General features: G+C 39.7%; 4 protein-coding genes across 7 annotated transcripts; 3 read left to right on the forward strand and 1 right to left on the reverse strand.

Annotated features, from left to right (window-relative positions):
• Positions 1–873: 873 nt before the first annotated feature.
• On the forward strand, positions 874–5,572 carry KDTA (KDO transferase A). 4 transcript variants are annotated; one of them, XM_089068237.1, is made up of 13 exons: positions 874–1,184; positions 1,261–1,354; positions 1,472–1,514; positions 1,643–1,825; positions 1,946–2,065; positions 2,143–2,221; positions 2,323–2,439; positions 2,590–2,687; positions 3,259–3,349; positions 3,700–3,819; positions 3,901–3,971; positions 4,353–4,605; positions 5,420–5,572. In XM_089068237.1, exons 1-12 carry the CDS (start codon positions 986–988, stop codon positions 4,548–4,550), a joined length of 1,413 nt encoding a protein of 470 aa, XP_088924363.1. In that variant the 5' UTR covers positions 874–985; the 3' UTR covers positions 4,551–4,605; positions 5,420–5,572. The 4 variants fall into 4 exon arrangements, with proteins under 4 accessions (XP_088924363.1, XP_088924365.1, XP_047977621.2 ...); XM_089068239.1 differs by having other exon boundaries at positions 1,643–1,765; XM_089068243.1 differs by having other exon boundaries at positions 1,142–1,184; positions 1,639–1,825.
• A 734-nt stretch (positions 5,573–6,306) lies between these two features.
• LOC125185473 (leucine-rich repeat receptor-like protein kinase PXC1) lies at positions 6,307–8,834 on the forward strand. The gene is made up of 2 exons (XM_048082003.2): positions 6,307–7,999; positions 8,069–8,834. The coding sequence occupies exons 1-2, from the start codon at positions 6,664–6,666 to the stop codon at positions 8,689–8,691; spliced, it is 1,959 nt and encodes a 652-aa protein (XP_047937960.1). The 5' UTR covers positions 6,307–6,663; the 3' UTR covers positions 8,692–8,834.
• Positions 8,835–9,799: 965 nt separating this feature from the next.
• Positions 9,800–11,095, reverse strand: LOC125221005 (uncharacterized). The gene is made up of 2 exons (XM_089060306.1): positions 10,553–11,095; positions 9,800–9,985 (listed from the first exon to the last, which is right to left on the reverse strand). Exons 1-2 carry the CDS (start codon positions 11,093–11,095, stop codon positions 9,800–9,802), a joined length of 729 nt encoding a protein of 242 aa, XP_088916432.1.
• Positions 11,096–12,722: 1,627 nt separating this feature from the next.
• Positions 12,723–17,413, forward strand: LOC125223895 (pyruvate kinase 1, cytosolic-like). Its single transcript, XM_048127204.2, has 16 exons — positions 12,723–12,899; positions 12,983–13,079; positions 13,158–13,255; positions 13,387–13,542; positions 13,827–13,904; positions 14,091–14,222; positions 14,341–14,421; positions 14,512–14,583; positions 14,712–14,801; positions 15,380–15,524; positions 15,795–15,883; positions 16,250–16,345; positions 16,467–16,534; positions 16,633–16,732; positions 16,814–16,873; positions 17,009–17,413. The coding sequence occupies exons 1-16, from the start codon at positions 12,828–12,830 to the stop codon at positions 17,159–17,161; spliced, it is 1,587 nt and encodes a 528-aa protein (XP_047983161.1). The 5' UTR covers positions 12,723–12,827; the 3' UTR covers positions 17,162–17,413.
• The last annotated feature ends 213 nt before the right edge of the window (positions 17,414–17,626 follow it).

A 17,626-nucleotide genomic window follows, 5' to 3' on the forward strand; every position in this document is an offset into this window, starting at 1 on the left:
GAAAAGAGTAGAGTAGCATTCAACAAGAATCACCCAAGCTATTCACCAATCTAACTCAAAACAGTTCACAAGTATCATCTGCATCTTCAATACATTAGTTTGAAGATAACAAGATAATAGAACTACGCAAAAACAGACAGGAACATGCGAATATGTAAAATCACAATTAGCTCAGTCTGAAGCACGCACCACACGCGAAACCCCTTTTAACCGAAAGTCGCAAGTAAACTAGTAAAGAACACCCGAAGTAGGTTTCACCAACAAACACACAACAGACACCACCTCAACACACAATCACACTGCATCACTCCAAACACCAAAGAAACCTCTCAAAATCTCTCAGAAACTGTTAGGTCTCCTCCGACTTAGCAGATCAAACACAAATAGTTCGATCTGGGACTTAGCAAGGAAACTCAAGAGACAAGAGATATCATGGAAAATAGCATTTTTAAATGTTTGAATAGCCGATTGAGTTAAAAAAAAAGCAGACTATTTTTCAAGAAAATACAGTTCAGAAAATGTCTTATACTCCCTCCGTCCCACATAATTTTACTCAATATTCTATTTTGGTCCGTCCCATATAATTTTACCCATTTCACTTTTACTATTTTTGGTAGTGGATCTCATATTCCACTAACTCATTCCTACTCACATTTTATTATAAAACTAATACTTTAAAAGTAGACCCACATCCCACCAACTATTTCAACCCACTTTCCACTACATTTCTTAAATCTGTGCCGGGTCAAAGTGTGTAAAATTACGTGGGACGGAGGGAGTAAGTTTTAACTATAGATTAATCCAAAGCATGACTCTGTTTCAACGCCGTTGAAAATATTTTAATTACAAAAAATTAAAATTCGAAACTTAAACCCCAATCAGAGACAGAAATAAAATACGTATAAGCCGCCGGCCGTCAACTGGCGATCTGAAAACCTAAAGACTAACAAAGCAAGTTATTCCTCCTTGTTCTACGAGTAATGCAATGGCGATATCAAGCGGTGAAATAGTGTATAAAATTTACCGAGCCCTAACCTTCGGCTTTTCGCCGTTAATCCGCCTCCATCTACGGTGGCGCAAAATCCGTGGCCGAGAACACCCCATTCGCTGGCCGGAACGCCTCGGCCGCCCCTCCGCGCCTCGCCCCGCCGGTCGCCTCATCTGGTTCCACGCCGTCTCCTTGGGTGATTATTCTCTTCACCTTTACTCAGTGCTCGAAATTAGTTACTGCCACTAATTCCTACGCTGCTCTATGAAAAGGTGAAGGATTGGCCGCCATTCCTGTGATTAAGTGCTGTTTGGAGAGGAGGCCCGATGTGACGGTGCTCATGACCACGACCACGGTCTCGGCATTGTAAGCACAAATTTAGATTATTTATTTTACACAACTGGTCGTTTCATTTTTCTTTTTTATTGCATTTATATGGAAATAGATGTATCTCATTGTTCGCCGTTTTCGTTTGTGTTGCAGTGAAGTGATAAAGGAGAGACTTCCAAGTAATGTCATATATCAGGTGCTTGAAGTTTGTTTGTCAGTCTATGTGAATGTTGTTCTTGCCTATGAATCAAGTACCAAACCAATCATTTATTTTTCAGTATGAGTCTAATCTTTTGTGTATTCTTCTTATTTGGCATAAGGCAGTTTGCTCCTCTTGATATACCATATAGTATGGATGTTTTTCTTCAATATTGGAGGCCAAATGCAGTTATGCTGATGGAAAGTGAATTGTGGCCAAATCTCATCATGGGCGCTGCAAGAAATGGCGTGAGTATTTATTCTCGCGTGAAGAATCGCAATTATAAATTCGTCCTTGCTTGTCTCCAGGTCCGAGTAATATAGAATTATGTTAAGACTGTTATAACTAATCATCAAGAGGCACTTTGAGTCATGGTTCCAACATTTTCTCATCTGGTGGTATTTCTTTTTTTTCTTCCATGTCTGTAGATTGCATTGGCGTTGCTAAATGGAAGAATCTCCACAAAATCATTCCGAAATTGGTCTAATCCAGTAATTTTACCATTGATCAAGTTGATGCTTTCAAAGTTTTCATTGATTCTCCCATTGGTATGTATCATGCTATATTTGAAACTTATAAACTTTCTTCGTTATACCTAATTGCATCTCTCTTTCCAAAATGCCAGAGCACAATCCAAGGGATTCAGTTTCAGCTATTGCAAGCTCCACCATATGTCATAAACTATACTGGAGACCTCAAATTTGGTATCTTATAGAAACACTTTCAGAGTCATTAAGATAGATCAGACTAAAAGGTGGTGCACTTCTTGTTGGTTTATATTCTTGCATTCTTTTATATTTTCCAGCTATATCAGATTATGGAAATTCTGTTGGAGTAAAGAAAAGCCTCGAAGAGATCCAGGCACAGCTTTCCTGTAGGAAAGTATGGATGGCGTCTTCAATTCATAAGGGTGAAGATGAAGGTAACTGATGAGTATAAATTGAACTGATTTTGTGATGTTGTTGTCTTAGTGTGATACTGTTTAGTAATCAACATGAATCAAGTGCTGTTTGGTATAGAATTTTTCAGATTATTTTTAATTACTCTGTTAATTGAATCTTCATTTCTACAGTATTTATCAGAGCTCACAAGTTACTAAAACAAAAGCATCCAGATCTAGTAACTATTATCGTCCCCCGTAAGCCTCACCTTGGACAAGATATCACGTTGGTACAAGTGCTTCTATTTATTGATTGACATTTCTATGTACATCTGTTATTTGGTTTAAGGAAAGCAAATTTAGCTATTTCTCGGGGTAGTATTATAACTTGAGATATTTCTGATTGGGCTTTGCATATTTGGACAAACTCTTATTCCATCTTGAAATGTTGTGTTGGTTCAATATAAGATTCATCTTCATTAGTTTTCACTTTTCACACTTTAGCTAGCTATGGTCAATCTGAGGTATAACAAACTTTGTCATAGTATGTATTCAGATCAAATCCTGATCTCTGTGATGTGAAAAACATTTGGGGTAGACATTGGGTTATTTTGACAGGTGCCTTTTTGCCACGATTATTTCCTTCAAAATGCTTGACAAAAGCAATTATTTTCATCTAAATAAATTACTACTCCAGTAATTATTAAGTTCACTAGTTGGGTAACATTCTATAGAAATATATATGAGTAATAGTTTATAGAGGCATTACATTGTTCCCGAACCTTTTCAATGTGACAGATTTTAGTATATATTCGTCTTTCATGAACTTGATTGATGGTGTTATCTTATTTGATGATACAGAGATCACAGGAGGAAGGAATTTCTGTGGCATTGCGGTCTCGTGGTGATAATCTAACCAATGAAACGGGTATATATATGGTTGACACATTAGGTATTACACATTTGCAATTTCTCTTTCTCTTTGTTCTTCCTCCATATAATATTCTGTATATAGAATGTATTACCAGTGTTCTGACTCTCTCTCCCCTCCCTGGTTCATCAAATGGAGTATTATTTTGCTCAACCAAAATGTAGCTATCAACTGGCTGCTTTTATTTCAAAATTTTAGGATTCAGCCAAATAAGTTTTATGAAGTTTGGAATGTAACAATCATTAGTGCATGATGTCACACTGTACATTAGCCCCTTACAGTATCATACTAGTACTTCAGTTCTTAGTCCTTACAGTGTCAGTGTACTTTTTATCTTCAACAAACTGATAGAATCTTATTTTATGTTATAGGTGAACTTAGAGACTTCTACAGCTTAACGCCAATAGCAGTAGTAGGAGCTTCATTCCTTCCTGGATCAGCAGGTCACAATATATCAGAAGCTGCTGGAGCTGGCTGTGCTGTTTTAACAGGTCATTTTGACTATCTCAATTGAGATTATGTAAAAAGGGGGAACATAATCTATTTATTGATATCTGGTAGTTTATTTTCAGGCCATCATGTTGGCCACTTTTCGCACATGGTAGCCGAAATGCAACATGTGAATCCCCTTTCAGTTCTGCAGGTATGCAAAGTCTCTTTAAGGTTTAGATTATGATATGTGCTTATTAGGTGGATTAGGGAGCTAAAGATATACTCTACTACTCCTTCCGTCCCATTGAAGATGACTCACTTTCCTTTTTGGTTTGTCCCAATCAAGATGACTCATTACTTAAAATGGAAATCCCTTTATCTCTACTTTATTCCCTCTCTCTTACTTTACTCTCTCCACTTAACACACAAAATAAAGTTGCATAAAATCCCGTGCCGCCCAAGAAAGGGGTCATCTTCCTTGGGACGGAGGGAGTATTAGATTCTGTTAGTGAGCTCTTTTAATGGTCAAACTCAAATATTTTCCTTTTTTTTCATGGCGTCGCTCTTAATGATATTATCTCTATATTTTCAGGTTTCACATGAAAAGCTAGTAGATGTTGTTAGTGAGCTCTTTGTCAATGCCGAGATTCTTGAAGCTCGCCGACTGGCTGCCAGACAAGCATATCTTACTCTATCGCGTGGAATTGTTGAAAAATTATGGGATACGTTGCATTTTCACATTTTTATGAAATCTGTAAGCACCGATGATGCACATGGTGAGAGAGGCTAAAATTTAAATGCAAAGGAGAACAATCGCAATGCTTCCGGTTTATTGCTTTTGCAAGGTGAGAAAATTTCCTATTTTGTTGAAAGTTGTTTATTTTTGCGTACCCTCCAGCCTTTTAGTGTAGCATACATGAATGCATTTTAAGTAAAGTGCAATTTCATTAAACATTCTTTGCATTATTAATAGCGAATCAGATGGGAATATGGTTGCTGAGTCAAATTACTATATCTCTGTTTTATCAAATTACAGTAAAAATGGTTGATTTTGGTCAAAAGAAGCCTATTTGTTATGTCAATTTGCTGTCTGATCCGTACATTGAAATTCGATAGAACCGTAGTTTTATTTATCAAATGAAGAATACACCATTTGGAAGACGTCTAATCTCAATTTTCATAGCTTATTTTGCTACGAACACAAGGCTGTAACACCATTCCTTGCTTTTGCCGACAATTGTGACATCGCCTTCTCTGTCATTGTTCATTTTCTTTTTTTTCTTATTACGACAAAGTTTCAAAACAATTATAAAGGTCCGCTTCCCTATGTATCTGTCGACTTTATATTAGTAACTTATTTAACCCAGACACGCTTTTAACTTATGAATCTATTAGTAACTTATATTCCTCTTTTGTTTTTCATAAAATAGTTTACTTTGTCCTATAAATTTGGATTTTGTATGCGAAAGGTGTTACTATATGCGATGTTGAGGATTGATGGAATGAATAACATGTGTGTTATCGAGCTCGATTGATTATTATTAGAATTGCATGTAATTTATATACGTGACGTGAGATGAAATTGAATAATTTGATGATTTGGCAAACGCAACTTTGCTTCTGTGACACTTAAAGTAAGAGCTTTTCTTTTTGAAACAGGAAACAAAAGAAAAGGTAAAGAAAGAAAGAAATGGCTTGTGGATTGGCGAACTCGTACTAATTTATTCTGTAAATCACTACAAATGCCGAACCAAATTCAATTTATATGCCTAGTCTATAAATGAAAAATGTGTAGGTTTACCGCTTTTCTAATTTAAAGTTTCTATATTAGCTAATAATATCATGTGATGGGAGGGAAATTGCGTTTTTTAGATCTATAAGTCAATTTGTAGAGAAAATGATCAATTTGTATTGGCTAAAGTAGCTAAAATTTGAATTTGGTCTTGGGACTGAACTAGTATTGGCTGATCTACAATTACAGTACTAAAGTTGCAGTTTCCCAAATGACATTCTTTACTTTTAATTGATGGTTAAAAACCAATGATTCAAGTACATTTTGAATATACTTAATCAAAGGTTAAATTTGTATGGCCAGTGACTTTGTTACTGAAATGTGGATCCATTTTGTGTCAACTAATCTGTTTTTTACTGTTAACTGAATCGGAAGAATTTGGTTAAAGTCTGAATGTGATCCCTCTCAAGTCTTGAAGAATGTTAGCCCCTTTTATATGTTGCTCAACAATCAGGCCCAGTAAAAAGCATTGAAAAGCTCTACAAATTCTCTTTTCCATTATACCACAAATTTTACAATTTTTTTACTTGACTCCATTTGATTGGAATAGAGTGGAGAACAGCAATCATTCACACAACAAACACACTCTTCACTCTCGCACTCCTTTAATCATTTCGCTCTTTTTATCTATAAATTTTATTAAAGTAGTAAATCAAGCACAATTCCCTTTTCTCTCTCTCTCTCTCTCTACAATCATTGTTCATTCCTATTTGTACTGGCCTAGTCAACATTTGTTTTGAGAAAGATAGAGCGGGAGAGAGACTAATTTCTTACAGCAATCCAGTGATCTTATTTAATCATGTCTTTATTATATACTAGTACTATATTTGTGATGCTTTATTAAGAAAATACTAGCTCAATAAGAACCCATTTTATGAATACAGAGTGTACTAATTAGCTTTTGATGCCCCTTTTTTTTTAAGTTCCATGGTCATTTCTATTAAAAGGAGGTCCAATATAAATGAAAAAATGTATAAAATACATGAGTATATTTGTATTGACCACAATAATAATGTCATAAAATAAAAGGTAAAGTTATTTGTCTGTCCACAGTTTTGAATAAAAGTGAGCCTCTGACGTCCCATGCATTTGCGCTCCATGCTAACAAAAAATGGACCTCATCTCGTCCTCCTTTCTCCTCATTCTGACCTCACTCTTGGTCGCTGCCACCGCCGCCGTCAATGACACCGCCGTCCTCTCTCTATTCCGCTCCCAGACCGACCTTCACGGCACACTCCTCTCGAACTGGACCGGCTCCGCATGCTCCGCCAACTGGCTCGGCATCAACTGCACCAACAACCGCGTCACCGCCGTCTCCCTGCCGTCCCTCAGCCTCCGCGGCCCCATCGACGCCCTCTCCTCCCTCGACCAGCTCCGCCTCCTCGACCTCCGCTCCAACCGCCTCAACGGCACCCTCGCCGCCCTCTCCCAATGCCCCAACCTCAAGCTCATTTATCTCTCTGGAAACGACTTCTCCGGCGAGATCCCGCCGGAGCTCTCCTTCCTCCACCGCCTCCGCCGCCTCGACCTCTCCAACAACAACCTCCGCGGCCCCATCCCCGCACAATTCGCCAACCTCTCCCGCCTCCTCACTCTCCACCTCCAGAACAACGACCTCTCCGGCACAATCCCTAAATTCCTCGATTCCTTTCCTCTTCTCAAACAAGTCAATTTATCGAACAACGAGCTCTACGGCGCCGTGCCGAAATCCGTAATCTCCCGATACGGCGAGGCGAGCTTCTCCGGCAATGAAGGTCTCTGCGGGAGCAGCCCTTTCCCCAAATGCTCATACACAGGCGGCGATCATCAATCATCAACCAATCAAACCGTTCCGTCAAACCCTAGCTCTCTTCCTTCCTCAACAACCGCCACAATCGACGAGCCAACAACAAGCAAGCATCACAAAAAGCTTAGCAACGGCGCAATCGTAGCAATTGTGGTGGCGAACTCTGTTTTGGTATTGGTAATGGCATCGTTCGCGGTGGCCTATTGGTGCGGCGGAAAGCGATCGAGGGAGATTACAAGCTCGAGCGAGGGCGGGAAGAGGAGCAGCTATTCCAGCGAAAAGAGAGTTTACGCTAACAACAACAACGGCGGTGGAGACAGCGACGGCACTAACGCTACCGATAAGAGCAAGCTGGTGTTCTTCGATAGGAAGAAGCAATTCGAGCTGGAGGACTTGCTCCGAGCATCCGCGGAGATGCTCGGAAAGGGAAGCCTTGGCACAGTGTACAAGGCGGTTCTAGACGATGGAGGCACGGTGGCTGTAAAAAGGCTTAAAGACGCAAACCCCTGCGCTAGGAAGGAATTCGAGCAGTACATGGATGTGATCGGGAAGCTCCGGCATCCTAATGTCGTCAGATTCAGAGCTTACTATTACGCCAGAGAAGAGAAACTGCTCGTTTATGATTACATGCCTAATGGCTGCCTCCATTCACTTTTACACGGTAGAGTTGTTGGATATGAATGAATTTAAACTAACACTTGTTAATTATTGATAAAATTGATGGTGGCAGGGAACAGGGGAGCAGGCAGGGTGCCATTGGACTGGACGACGCGGCTGGGGCTGATGCTGGGCGCTGCGCGGGGGCTAGAGAGGATTCACCAAGAGTATGCAGCTTCGCGAATTCCTCACGGAAACGTGAGATCATGCAACGTGCTTCTGGACAAGAACGGCAACGCCTGCATTTCGGATTTCGGGCTGTCGTTGCTGCTGAACCCTGCTCACGCGATTGCGAGATTGGAAGGGTACAAGGCGCCGGAGCAGAATGAGGTGAAGAGGCTGTCTCAGAAGGCGGATGTGTACAGCTTCGGGGTTGTGGTGCTTGAGGTGCTGACGGGGAGGGAGGGCAGCGTGGACCTGCCCAAGTGGGTGCAGTCGGTGGTGAGGGATGAGTGGACGGCGGAGGTGTTCGATCAGGAGCTGCTGAGGTACAAGAACATAGAGGAGGAGATGGTGTCGATGCTGCACGTGGCGATGGCGTGTGTGGTGGAGCTGCCGGAGAAGAGGCCGACAATGGCGCAGGTTGTGAAGATGATTGAGGATATAAGAGTTGAGGTTTCGCCCTTGGGGGAGGACTATGACGACTCACGGAACTCGCTCTCGCCCTCCCTTCCCACAACTGAAGATGCATTCTGAGTTGGTTAGGGAAGAATTGCAATAAGATGCATTCTCATTGCTGCTACTCAACTCTACTGTCTTTGTCCTACGTATTATTTAATTTACTGTGTTTCTCTACGTACGTATTTTGCTATAAATACCTGTTCAATTTTTGGATTTAATTTATGGTAGTCATCAACACTATGCTCCACGTTTCTACTTATTTTCCGCCGGATTAGTGAACAAATGATGAGTTTAATCGATAATGATTCAATTAAATAGACAGTTACTGTATAAAAGATTGAAGGCCTGATGGAAAAATTATAGTGAGTGAGCAGGCCAAGTGATTGATTGGTATTGTATCAAGTCAATAAATAGTCGGAGTGATAATTAGTGTTGATTACTATGATAATCATGAGACATTTATATTTAATGGAAAATAGCTCATCTCATCTATATGGAGATGGAATTTGAGCCTAAGTAATAAAGGCTTCTTGGCAAAGGAGCATTGCTAGGTCCCTTATATAATGACTATCATTACATTTACATCCATGGTTGCTCTAAAGTCTAAGCTGGATGACTATCAGTAACAAGACAACATCATTTTACTCACAAGAGCACCTTAAATCTTTTTTTGCTTTCTTGGATTTACATCAACAACTGAAACTCTCACAAGCTGTGATGAATTGGAATGGAAACTCTCTCTTGCTTCTGTATCTTTCTTCTGTTTTGCAGCCTTCCTTTCTATGATGAATTGGAAACCCAATCCAGTCCATTCTCAATCACTTGCGTACGGATGTACTATGTGAGAGTATATCCCCCTTTTAGGGTTTAGGGTTTTAGTATAAGAGAGCATTCACAATAGGGTGGACACTTTGGCTGGACACTTTTACGTTTTTTGTCCATAGCCACTTTTTATTTGTCCACGGCCACAAAAAAAAGTTTCCGCAGCATTAGTGGACATTTTTTTTAGCCACATTTCACTTTATTTTATTTGTTGTAGTATATTGTAATTCAATTACAATTAAAATTATCGGACTAAAAATATTTAGATAAAAACGACTAATAAAACAAATTAAAATTGAAAACTAAATTTCGTCGGATAATTACAACGAAAATTTGATCTACGGAAAATCACACATGTTCTTCACGCTACGCCGCCTCCCCTACGTGCCCAGACCTCTTCAATCAAATTGACCTGGAGTTGGTCATGTGTTGTGCTCCTGCGTATATCAGCGAAACGTTGGATCAGATATTCATTACTACGTGGTACACCCATCTGTATCGGCGCGGATGCAACGCCGTGACTTGTACTTGCACCATCTTCCGGTGCCTAACGTTTTGCAGCAAATCCTTCATCTTCTATTATCATATTGTGCAATATGATACATGCTAACATAATATTCGCGACATCATCTTCGTGCCAAACTCGTGTCGGGCAGCGTATAATGGCGCACCGCGCTTGGAGCACACCAAAAGCTCGCTCAACATCTTTCCTAGCGGCCTCTTGTTTTCGCGCAAAATGTTGTCTCCTCGCTCCGGCCGGTTGGCGAAGTGTCTTGACGAATACGGGCCAACGAGGGTATATTCCATCTGCCAAATAGTATCCCCTGCGATACTGCGTGCCGTTTGCTACGAAACTGATCTCTGGACCCTCTCCCCGGCACTCATCATTGAAGATAGGCGACGACTGCAGAACGTTGATGTCGTTGTTCGAACCTGCAACACCGAAATACGCATGCCAGATCCACAAACGGTAGTCAGCAACGGCTTCCAGGATCATCGAAGGATGTTTGCTTTTGAAACCAGTAGTGAACTGGCCTTTCCACGCCACCGGGCAGTTTTTCCACTCCCAATGCATGCAATCAATGCTGTCCATCATCCCTGGGAAACTGTGCACCGCACCGTGCATATCTAGCAGTCTCTGGCACTCATCGGGGGTTGGCTTTCGTAGAAACTCCGGACCAAAGACTTCTCGCATGCCCTTACAAAACTGCCGGAGCACCTCTAGACTAGTCGTCTCACCCATCTGTAGGTATTCGTAGAACATATCAGCCGGTCCGGCATAGGCAAGCTGCCTTATTGCAGAGGTGCATTTCTGAAAAGTAGACAGTCCGATCCGGCCAGTGCAATCACTTCGGAGGTTGAAGCAACCGTACCGGTCCGCCAATGTCGTCGCTATATGGGTGAAGAGCGGTCGCGACATTCTGAAACGCCGACGGAATATCTCAGCTGGGTAACGGGGGTTAGCGCTAAAGTAGTCTGCCATAAGCCGCTCAGCCGCTCCGACATGGTCTCGTGGGATTGTCCGACGATGACGAATCTCACGAGGGATCGCCGCCGCTGCCAATTCCGCCGCCGCCGCCGCCTCATCCTCCTCGTCGGCTTCCTTCTGCACCTCTTGAATCAAAGAATCCCAAGCTTCATTCCACAAATCATCCATAAATAGCAATGGAAATCCTCAAATTTTTAGAGATAGAAAAATTGGATAGAAAGTGAAATAGGTGTGAAGATGTGTGTGGAGAGAAGATGAAAATAAGAGGAATATTTATAATAAAAACAATTAAAGATCCGAAATTTAAAAAAAAAAATGTAAATCGGCGACCGCCGCGGTGGTTTCGCTGTGCAATAGATAGCCGCGGCGGCTGCCGCGTTTCTCTCTCCTCCGGCTCGTCCTCGGCGCATTTGGGGCGAAAGCCCTTCCGCCCCACAAAACCGTCGGCCTTCGGGGCGGCCTCTTCCGCCACAGTAGACAGGCGCGGCTTAGCCGCGATCGGGGCGGCCGCGGCGGCGCCCCTACTGTGGATGCTCTAAGATCATACTCCATCCGTCCCGTGATAGTTGTCCACTTTTGCTATTTTCGTCCGTCTCCAATTAATTGTCAACTTTCACTTTTTACTATAAATGGTAAGTAGGCTCTATTCCCCTAATTCATTTCATTCACATTTATTATAAAATTATATAAAAGTGAGATTCATATTCCACTAACTATTTTAACCCATTTATTATTTTTTTAAACCCGTGCCAAAAAAAAAAGAACAATTATTAGGGGACAAAGGGAGTATAATAACAACAATATCACACACAATTACTCAAACCTGAGATGGATTGCATACAATTTGGTCCATGGGCTGGCAAAATACCCATTAACCAGTTTCCCTCCAGCCCACAAAATGACCTTTGTTATCTTCCTCTCTGGCTACACACTTACTTATGATTCTTTCATTTTTTTAACTTCTGAATACAATTGAGATAGACACCATCGAAACACATGATTTTCGATCATGACAGTGCTATACTTATTTCACAAATCAGGACGACCAGAAGACTGCCTGCAATTCGACTAACAACTTATGAAGTTCCAAAATTATACACCCCAAAAGCTTACACATTTCCCCTATTGGTCATAGGTCCCATTTATCAACCCTACATTTTAGATAGCTAAGATGGATATGAATTTAAACAAAAACTGATCACTTAAGACTTTACGAGAAGTAGATCAATAATATCCTAAAATAGGATTATAAAACAACCCTTTTCATGAGGATTCGAATTCAAGCAAAAATTAAGGAAATATATTTAGTGTGTTTAATGAACGAAGAATTGTAGCTGTAGATGGGAAGAATGGTCCCTTGAGAGTTGACGGTAACACAAAATGAATGAGAAATGACCATCTAAATGAACTTGTATGATTTCACATACTACACTTTTGCCAATTCTTTTTCGCAGTCTTTCTTACTCATGGATTAACAAAAAGAAGATATGAAAAATGTATTTTCATGAAACTGTTAACTGTATGTTGAGGGCATCAGATTACAGATGTATTTGCCATCAAGACTTCCCAACATTCCACCATTAATTAACAAAAATAGTACTAAGTTGAAGTAATTAGGGGAAAGTATTTATTTTAATTGAGGTTTAAGTGGACCAAAAGAGGAATATGCTCGCGCATCTAAAATTTCTACTACTATTACTCGCGACTTATTATTGGATCATTCATTACGTGGTGATTTGTTAGTGAATTTACTAATTAAAACAAAAGTATCAACTAAAATAGGAAATTTATACTAGTATAAGAGCAGTTAAGTGCAATTGGCATGTGTTTCTCTGCGCAGATTTAAAAATTTCTTCATCGTCTTCCATTGTAATCAATTAGAAATTCATTTTTGGAAATCATGCATCATTCGAATCACCTGCTGCTCGAGGAGCCTATCCGCATGGCCACCATTCTGGAGCCATCCAAAGCGGTTAGTATGTGTTGGACAATCTGGATTTCGTAATAGATCTGCGCATGCATGATTTTGATATTTGCATGATCGATTTGCCGCAGAGTTTCTTCCCTGCAATGGCGAAGATCGTCGGGACGTTGGGATCGCGCTCTCGATCCGTCGATCTTATTTCTGATTGTCTTAAAGCCGGATTGACTGGTAATTTGATCGACTTCCTTTTTTTATGAGGCCACTCTTCTGATTTATAATGTTCCTATTCTCTCTCTGTTTCGGCAGTGGGGAGATTTGATTTTTCGTTGGGTGATGCCGAGTATCATCAGGGAACTCTGGAAAATTTGAAGACTGCGATTAAGAGCACTAAGAAGCTCTGTGCTGTATGTATATTACTTTTATTAAAAATCGAAACAAAAACATGAATTTAATAATTAAGGAATCAGATTACTTCGGTCAACCAAACATGGCCTTAGTGCAGAGCGTCGATTTTACTTTGTTTCTTTCTTTGCAGGTTATGCTAGACACAGTGGGACCTGAGTTACAAGTGGTTAATAAAGCTGAAAAGGCTATAACACTTAAGGCTGATGAAAATGTTACTCTAACACCCGATAGAGGTCAAGGAGCTTCGAATGGAATTTTGCCTATCAACTTTGCTGGACTCGCCAAGGTTAAGCATCTGCCCTCTTTATCATTGCCTGGTGGCTTTATGTATTGGGATTCTAGTAAGCATGTCATTTGCTGGTTGTTTCATTCCAAGAATATGGATTACTTGCAAACATTTATCAACCTTGTTTCAACCGTCTGGGCATGATTTCCTCTTGCTAACATCTTTCAGGATGTCAATGAAAAAGCACAGTGATGAGTAAATTCATTTCTCATGTTTAATGCTTGCATTCTTTATAAACTAGTCTACCTTATCTGTACTTTGTAATATATCTTGGATACTCGCAGGCTGTGAAGAAGGGCGACACCATTTTTATTGGCCAATACTTATTTACAGGAAGTGAAACCACTTCAGTGTGGCTTGAGGTATGTCTAGAGCAGGAATTCAATTATTGAAATTTTACAATATTCATAGTGAGGCTCCTTTTCCCCATTATTCTTCTGAGGCTTTTTGTCCTGCTTGTGGGTGATTTTCTTCTCCCTTCTTTAAGTATCTCTCTGTCATTTGTTTGCGGCTTTGCATTGCTAGATATTGGTGGTTTTGCTGCGCAGGTAAATAAAGTAAAAGGCAATGATGTGGTTTGCGTAGTCAAGAATGCTGCAACATTGGCTGGATCGTTATTTACATTGCACGCTTCTCAAATCCGTATCGAACTCCCTACTCTGTCTGATAAGGACAAACAGGTTTGTGTAGGACAAAAGGGCGATGTATGTTTTGTGGTTTCTTTATCTGGTGCTTTCATAAAAGGTTTTTTTAAATAATTTGTCTTGTGCTTCTAGTAATATTGCTCTTTTACTTCAGATTATCAGCACTTGGGGTGTTCAAAACAAAATTGATTTTCTATCATTATCTTACACCCGCCATGCAGAGGATGTTCGTGAGGTAACTTTGAAAATGAAAAGAAATGTTTTAACAGGTTAATGTGCATTATATGACCCACCAACTTACTGATGATGCCTTCTTGTAATGCAGGCACGTAATTTTCTCTCCAAGCATGCTGATCTAAGTCAGACACAAATTTTTGCTAAGATTGAGAATGTAGAGGTGATTTCATAAGCTATATCTATTTCATTCCGTGTAGTTGTTAGAGTTTGTGTGAGTACCAGAAAATGAGATATGTTGTAGTTAAGGGGAGTCAAACAGTTTACTTCAGCATCTCCCTCACTTTGCAGGGTTTAACCCATTTTGATGAGATTTTAAAGGAAGCTGATGGCATCATTCTTTCGCGTGGAAATCTTGGTGTAGATCTTCCACCTGAAAAGGTTAGTTGTTATTATTTCTAAGCTATGAATATCTTCCAGGTTCAACACATAGTCTTTCTTTTGGATTTTATGATTTTTGTATATAATTGCCTAGATATAATCCCTGAATTGGCTCGTGCAGACTACATCTTAGTGTGAATTTAACAACACATTTATGAATAAAAGCTATAAAGAGCCACAGTCTATCCCCACCAACGACAATATACAGTAATTGAGCAGTCAACAACTATAAATATGCATTCTCTAGCCCCATTGTTTAAGGGGCGTGATACATTTATACTACAATAACCAATAGGCTTCATTTTTTTTTACCGTAAATCTGCCATGATGTGTAAATACCTTGCATGTTTACCTATCTTTCAGTTTTATCTCATATCCCACATTCCAATTATTTCCTTGGGTTATTCTTGGAATAAGAATCTCTCCTAGAGTATATTTCTGAGGTTGTCCAGGCTTTACTTAAATAACACAGAAAACTCAGAATGATGCATCTTTACTGTAGGCAGATTAGCATTAATTTGGTGCTATTTTACTTGCCTGCTTTATTTTTCTTAGTGAGCTTTCTTCTGTACTTGCAGGTGTTCTTGTTTCAGAAATCTGCTGTTTACAAGTGTAACATGGCTGGAAAGCCGGCAGTCGTAACTCGTGTAGTTGATAGCATGACCGACAATCTTAGGCCTACCCGTGCTGAGGCAACTGATGTTGCAAATGCTGTTTTGGATGGTGTGGCACTCTGCTGAAATCTCAGAAGAATTCTTCTTATTTTCTCTTTATACTTTCTTACTAATATCTTTGAAGAAATCTTTTTATCTACCTTTTGATATTTCTTGAAGAAATTGTTAAATTTTCCTTTTTTCTTGCTGGGAATATGTTGTCTTAATAATCTCTTATCTTACCATTCTATTTATATTTATTGTCCAGATACTGATATATGTTAATAGGTTGCAGCTTACTGGTAGCTGGTGAGATTGATTCCCGGTAACTATTTTACAGGGTGTGATGCAATTCTTCTTGGAGCTGAGACCTTACGTGGACTATACCCGGTTGAAACAATTTCTACGGTGGGAAAAATTTGTGCTGAGGTATGTGTACATGATGTTCTTATCATAAGATACTTGTACACGTTTGCATCTGAATGTATTGATACCTCAAATTTTTCTTGCATTTATAAGTTTCATTTGGCTGGCGTAGGTGCTTTTTCTTCGTACAACTTTGTTACATTTCCTTTATAATTGGTACAAGTTTGATACCCAACAAACAAATTGTATATAGAGTATTTGAAATTATTTCTAGCCCACGTCTTAACTCGACTGCCCTTCTTGTAGAAGACTAGGATATGCACCTGACCATCAAGTAGTTTGACAGTCAATGCTTATCATAATGCAATCTAAAGCTTTTGCTTTAGTAGGTATTTAAAAAGTATTCTTAGTTTTTAAATTGACACGCAGGCTGAGAAGGTTTTCAACCAAGACCAATACTTCAAGAGGACTGTAAAATATGTTGGCGAGCCCATGAGTCACTTGGAATCTATTGCATCTTCAGCGGTATGTTTTCCGCAAAGAAAACAATAAGAATCGAAAGGAAGATAGTGTACTTAGTGCCTTCTATTGTTGGTATATGTTCAAGAGTTCATGGTATAGATAAAATATTTCGGAATCTGTTTAGGTTCGAGCTGCCCTTAAAGTGAAGGCATCTGTTATTATATGTTTTACCTCATCTGGAAAGGCTGCTAGGTAATCAATCCATCAGTAATGTTCCTTTTCTATGGTATATCATTTTTTTTATAATTCTGATTCATCTCTGACTTCAATAACTATCCTGTTAAGTGCAGGCTGATTGCAAAGTATAGGCCAACGATGCCTGTTTTATCAGTTGTCATTCCCAGGCTCAAGACGAATCAGTTAAAGTGGAATTTTAGTGGTGCATTTGAGGTATCAGTTTGATCTTACAACATAAAAATATAAAAACATGTTTTTTTTTGGTTGTTTATATATTTATTTAATTATGTTCAGGCAAGGCAATCACTTATAGTACGAGGGCTCTTCCCCCTGCTTGCCGATCCTCGCCATCCTGTAAGTTCTTCATGTGCTGCAATATTTTAAAAAATCATAATCTCAGGTTGCAATGTTTGTTCACACAAGTTACGTTAAAAATGTGTTTACGGTCTGGGTTTTTGAGTGTCGTGTTCATCACTGCTTGGTTTACAGGCGGAGTCTACAAACGCAACTAATGAATCAGTTCTCAAGGTAGCTCTTGATCATGGAAAAGCCTCAGGAGTGATCAAGTCACACGATCGAGTTGTGGTCTGCCAGAAGGTTGGAGATGCATCAGTGGTAAAGATAATTGAACTTGAAGATTAAACATGCCACCGCCTCCGATTTGCCACTAACTCGTTGCTGAATTTTGCAATGGCCACATCGTATAGTCGATCATATACGTGTGCTGGCAAACGGAGAAATAAGCCCTTTTGGTTTCCTTGTTGCTAATTTAGGATGAAATGCGGCACAAATTGGTAACAAGTGGGAGTGTAAAACTGGAAACGATTCTCCAGGCACAACTCTGGTATCTTATCTCTTTACTCAATGCAATAATTGCTGCAGATTAGAACGAAATCTAAACCTCTAGAATTTTGCTAGTATTTGTCAAGTTTTCTTAATGGTTGAGAAATCACTATTAGGTGAGGAAAAGGAAGGGACCTTTTTGCAGCTAAAATGATCTATTTTAGTTCATTCTTGATTAATACTCACTCCGTCCTTGAAAAATATGAACATTTAGTTCGGCATGAATTTTAATGAATAACTGGTAAAGTAAGAGAGATATAAAAG

This window comes from Salvia hispanica, chromosome 1 (genome assembly GCF_029641045.1).
Source record: "Salvia hispanica isolate PSC_SH4W2 chromosome 1, Shi_PSC_v1, whole genome shotgun sequence".
NCBI lineage: Eukaryota > Viridiplantae > Streptophyta > Magnoliopsida > Lamiales > Lamiaceae > Salvia > Salvia hispanica.

Bases quoted from the DNA above. Each gene is read 5' to 3' on its own strand.
- LOC125223895 (XM_048127204.2), top strand. From the start codon at position 12,828: ATGCATCATTCGAATCACCTGCTGCTCGAGGAGCCTATCCGCATGGCC. The intron at 12,900-12,982 runs GTTAGTATGTGT...GATTTGCCGCAG, and splicing joins TTCTGGAGCCATCCAAAGCG to AGTTTCTTCCCTGCAATGGC. The intron at 13,543-13,826 runs GTTAAGCATCTG...GGATACTCGCAG, and splicing joins ACTTTGCTGGACTCGCCAAG to GCTGTGAAGAAGGGCGACAC.
- KDTA (XM_089068237.1), top strand. From the start codon at position 986: ATGGCGATATCAAGCGGTGAAATAGTGTATAAAATTTACCGAGCCCTA. The intron at 2,688-3,258 runs GTACAAGTGCTT...TTGATGATACAG, and splicing joins TTGGACAAGATATCACGTTG to AGATCACAGGAGGAAGGAAT. The intron at 3,350-3,699 runs GTATTACACATT...TTTATGTTATAG, and splicing joins ATATATGGTTGACACATTAG to GTGAACTTAGAGACTTCTAC.
- LOC125221005 (XM_089060306.1), bottom strand. From the start codon at position 11,095: ATGGATGATTTGTGGAATGAAGCTTGGGATTCTTTGATTCAAGAGGTG. The intron at 9,986-10,552 runs GTGCACAGTTTC...GCAAAACGTTAG, and splicing joins TGCTAGATATGCACGGTGCG to GCACCGGAAGATGGTGCAAG.
- LOC125185473 (XM_048082003.2), top strand. From the start codon at position 6,664: ATGGACCTCATCTCGTCCTCCTTTCTCCTCATTCTGACCTCACTCTTG. The intron at 8,000-8,068 runs GTAGAGTTGTTG...TGATGGTGGCAG, and splicing joins CCTCCATTCACTTTTACACG to GGAACAGGGGAGCAGGCAGG.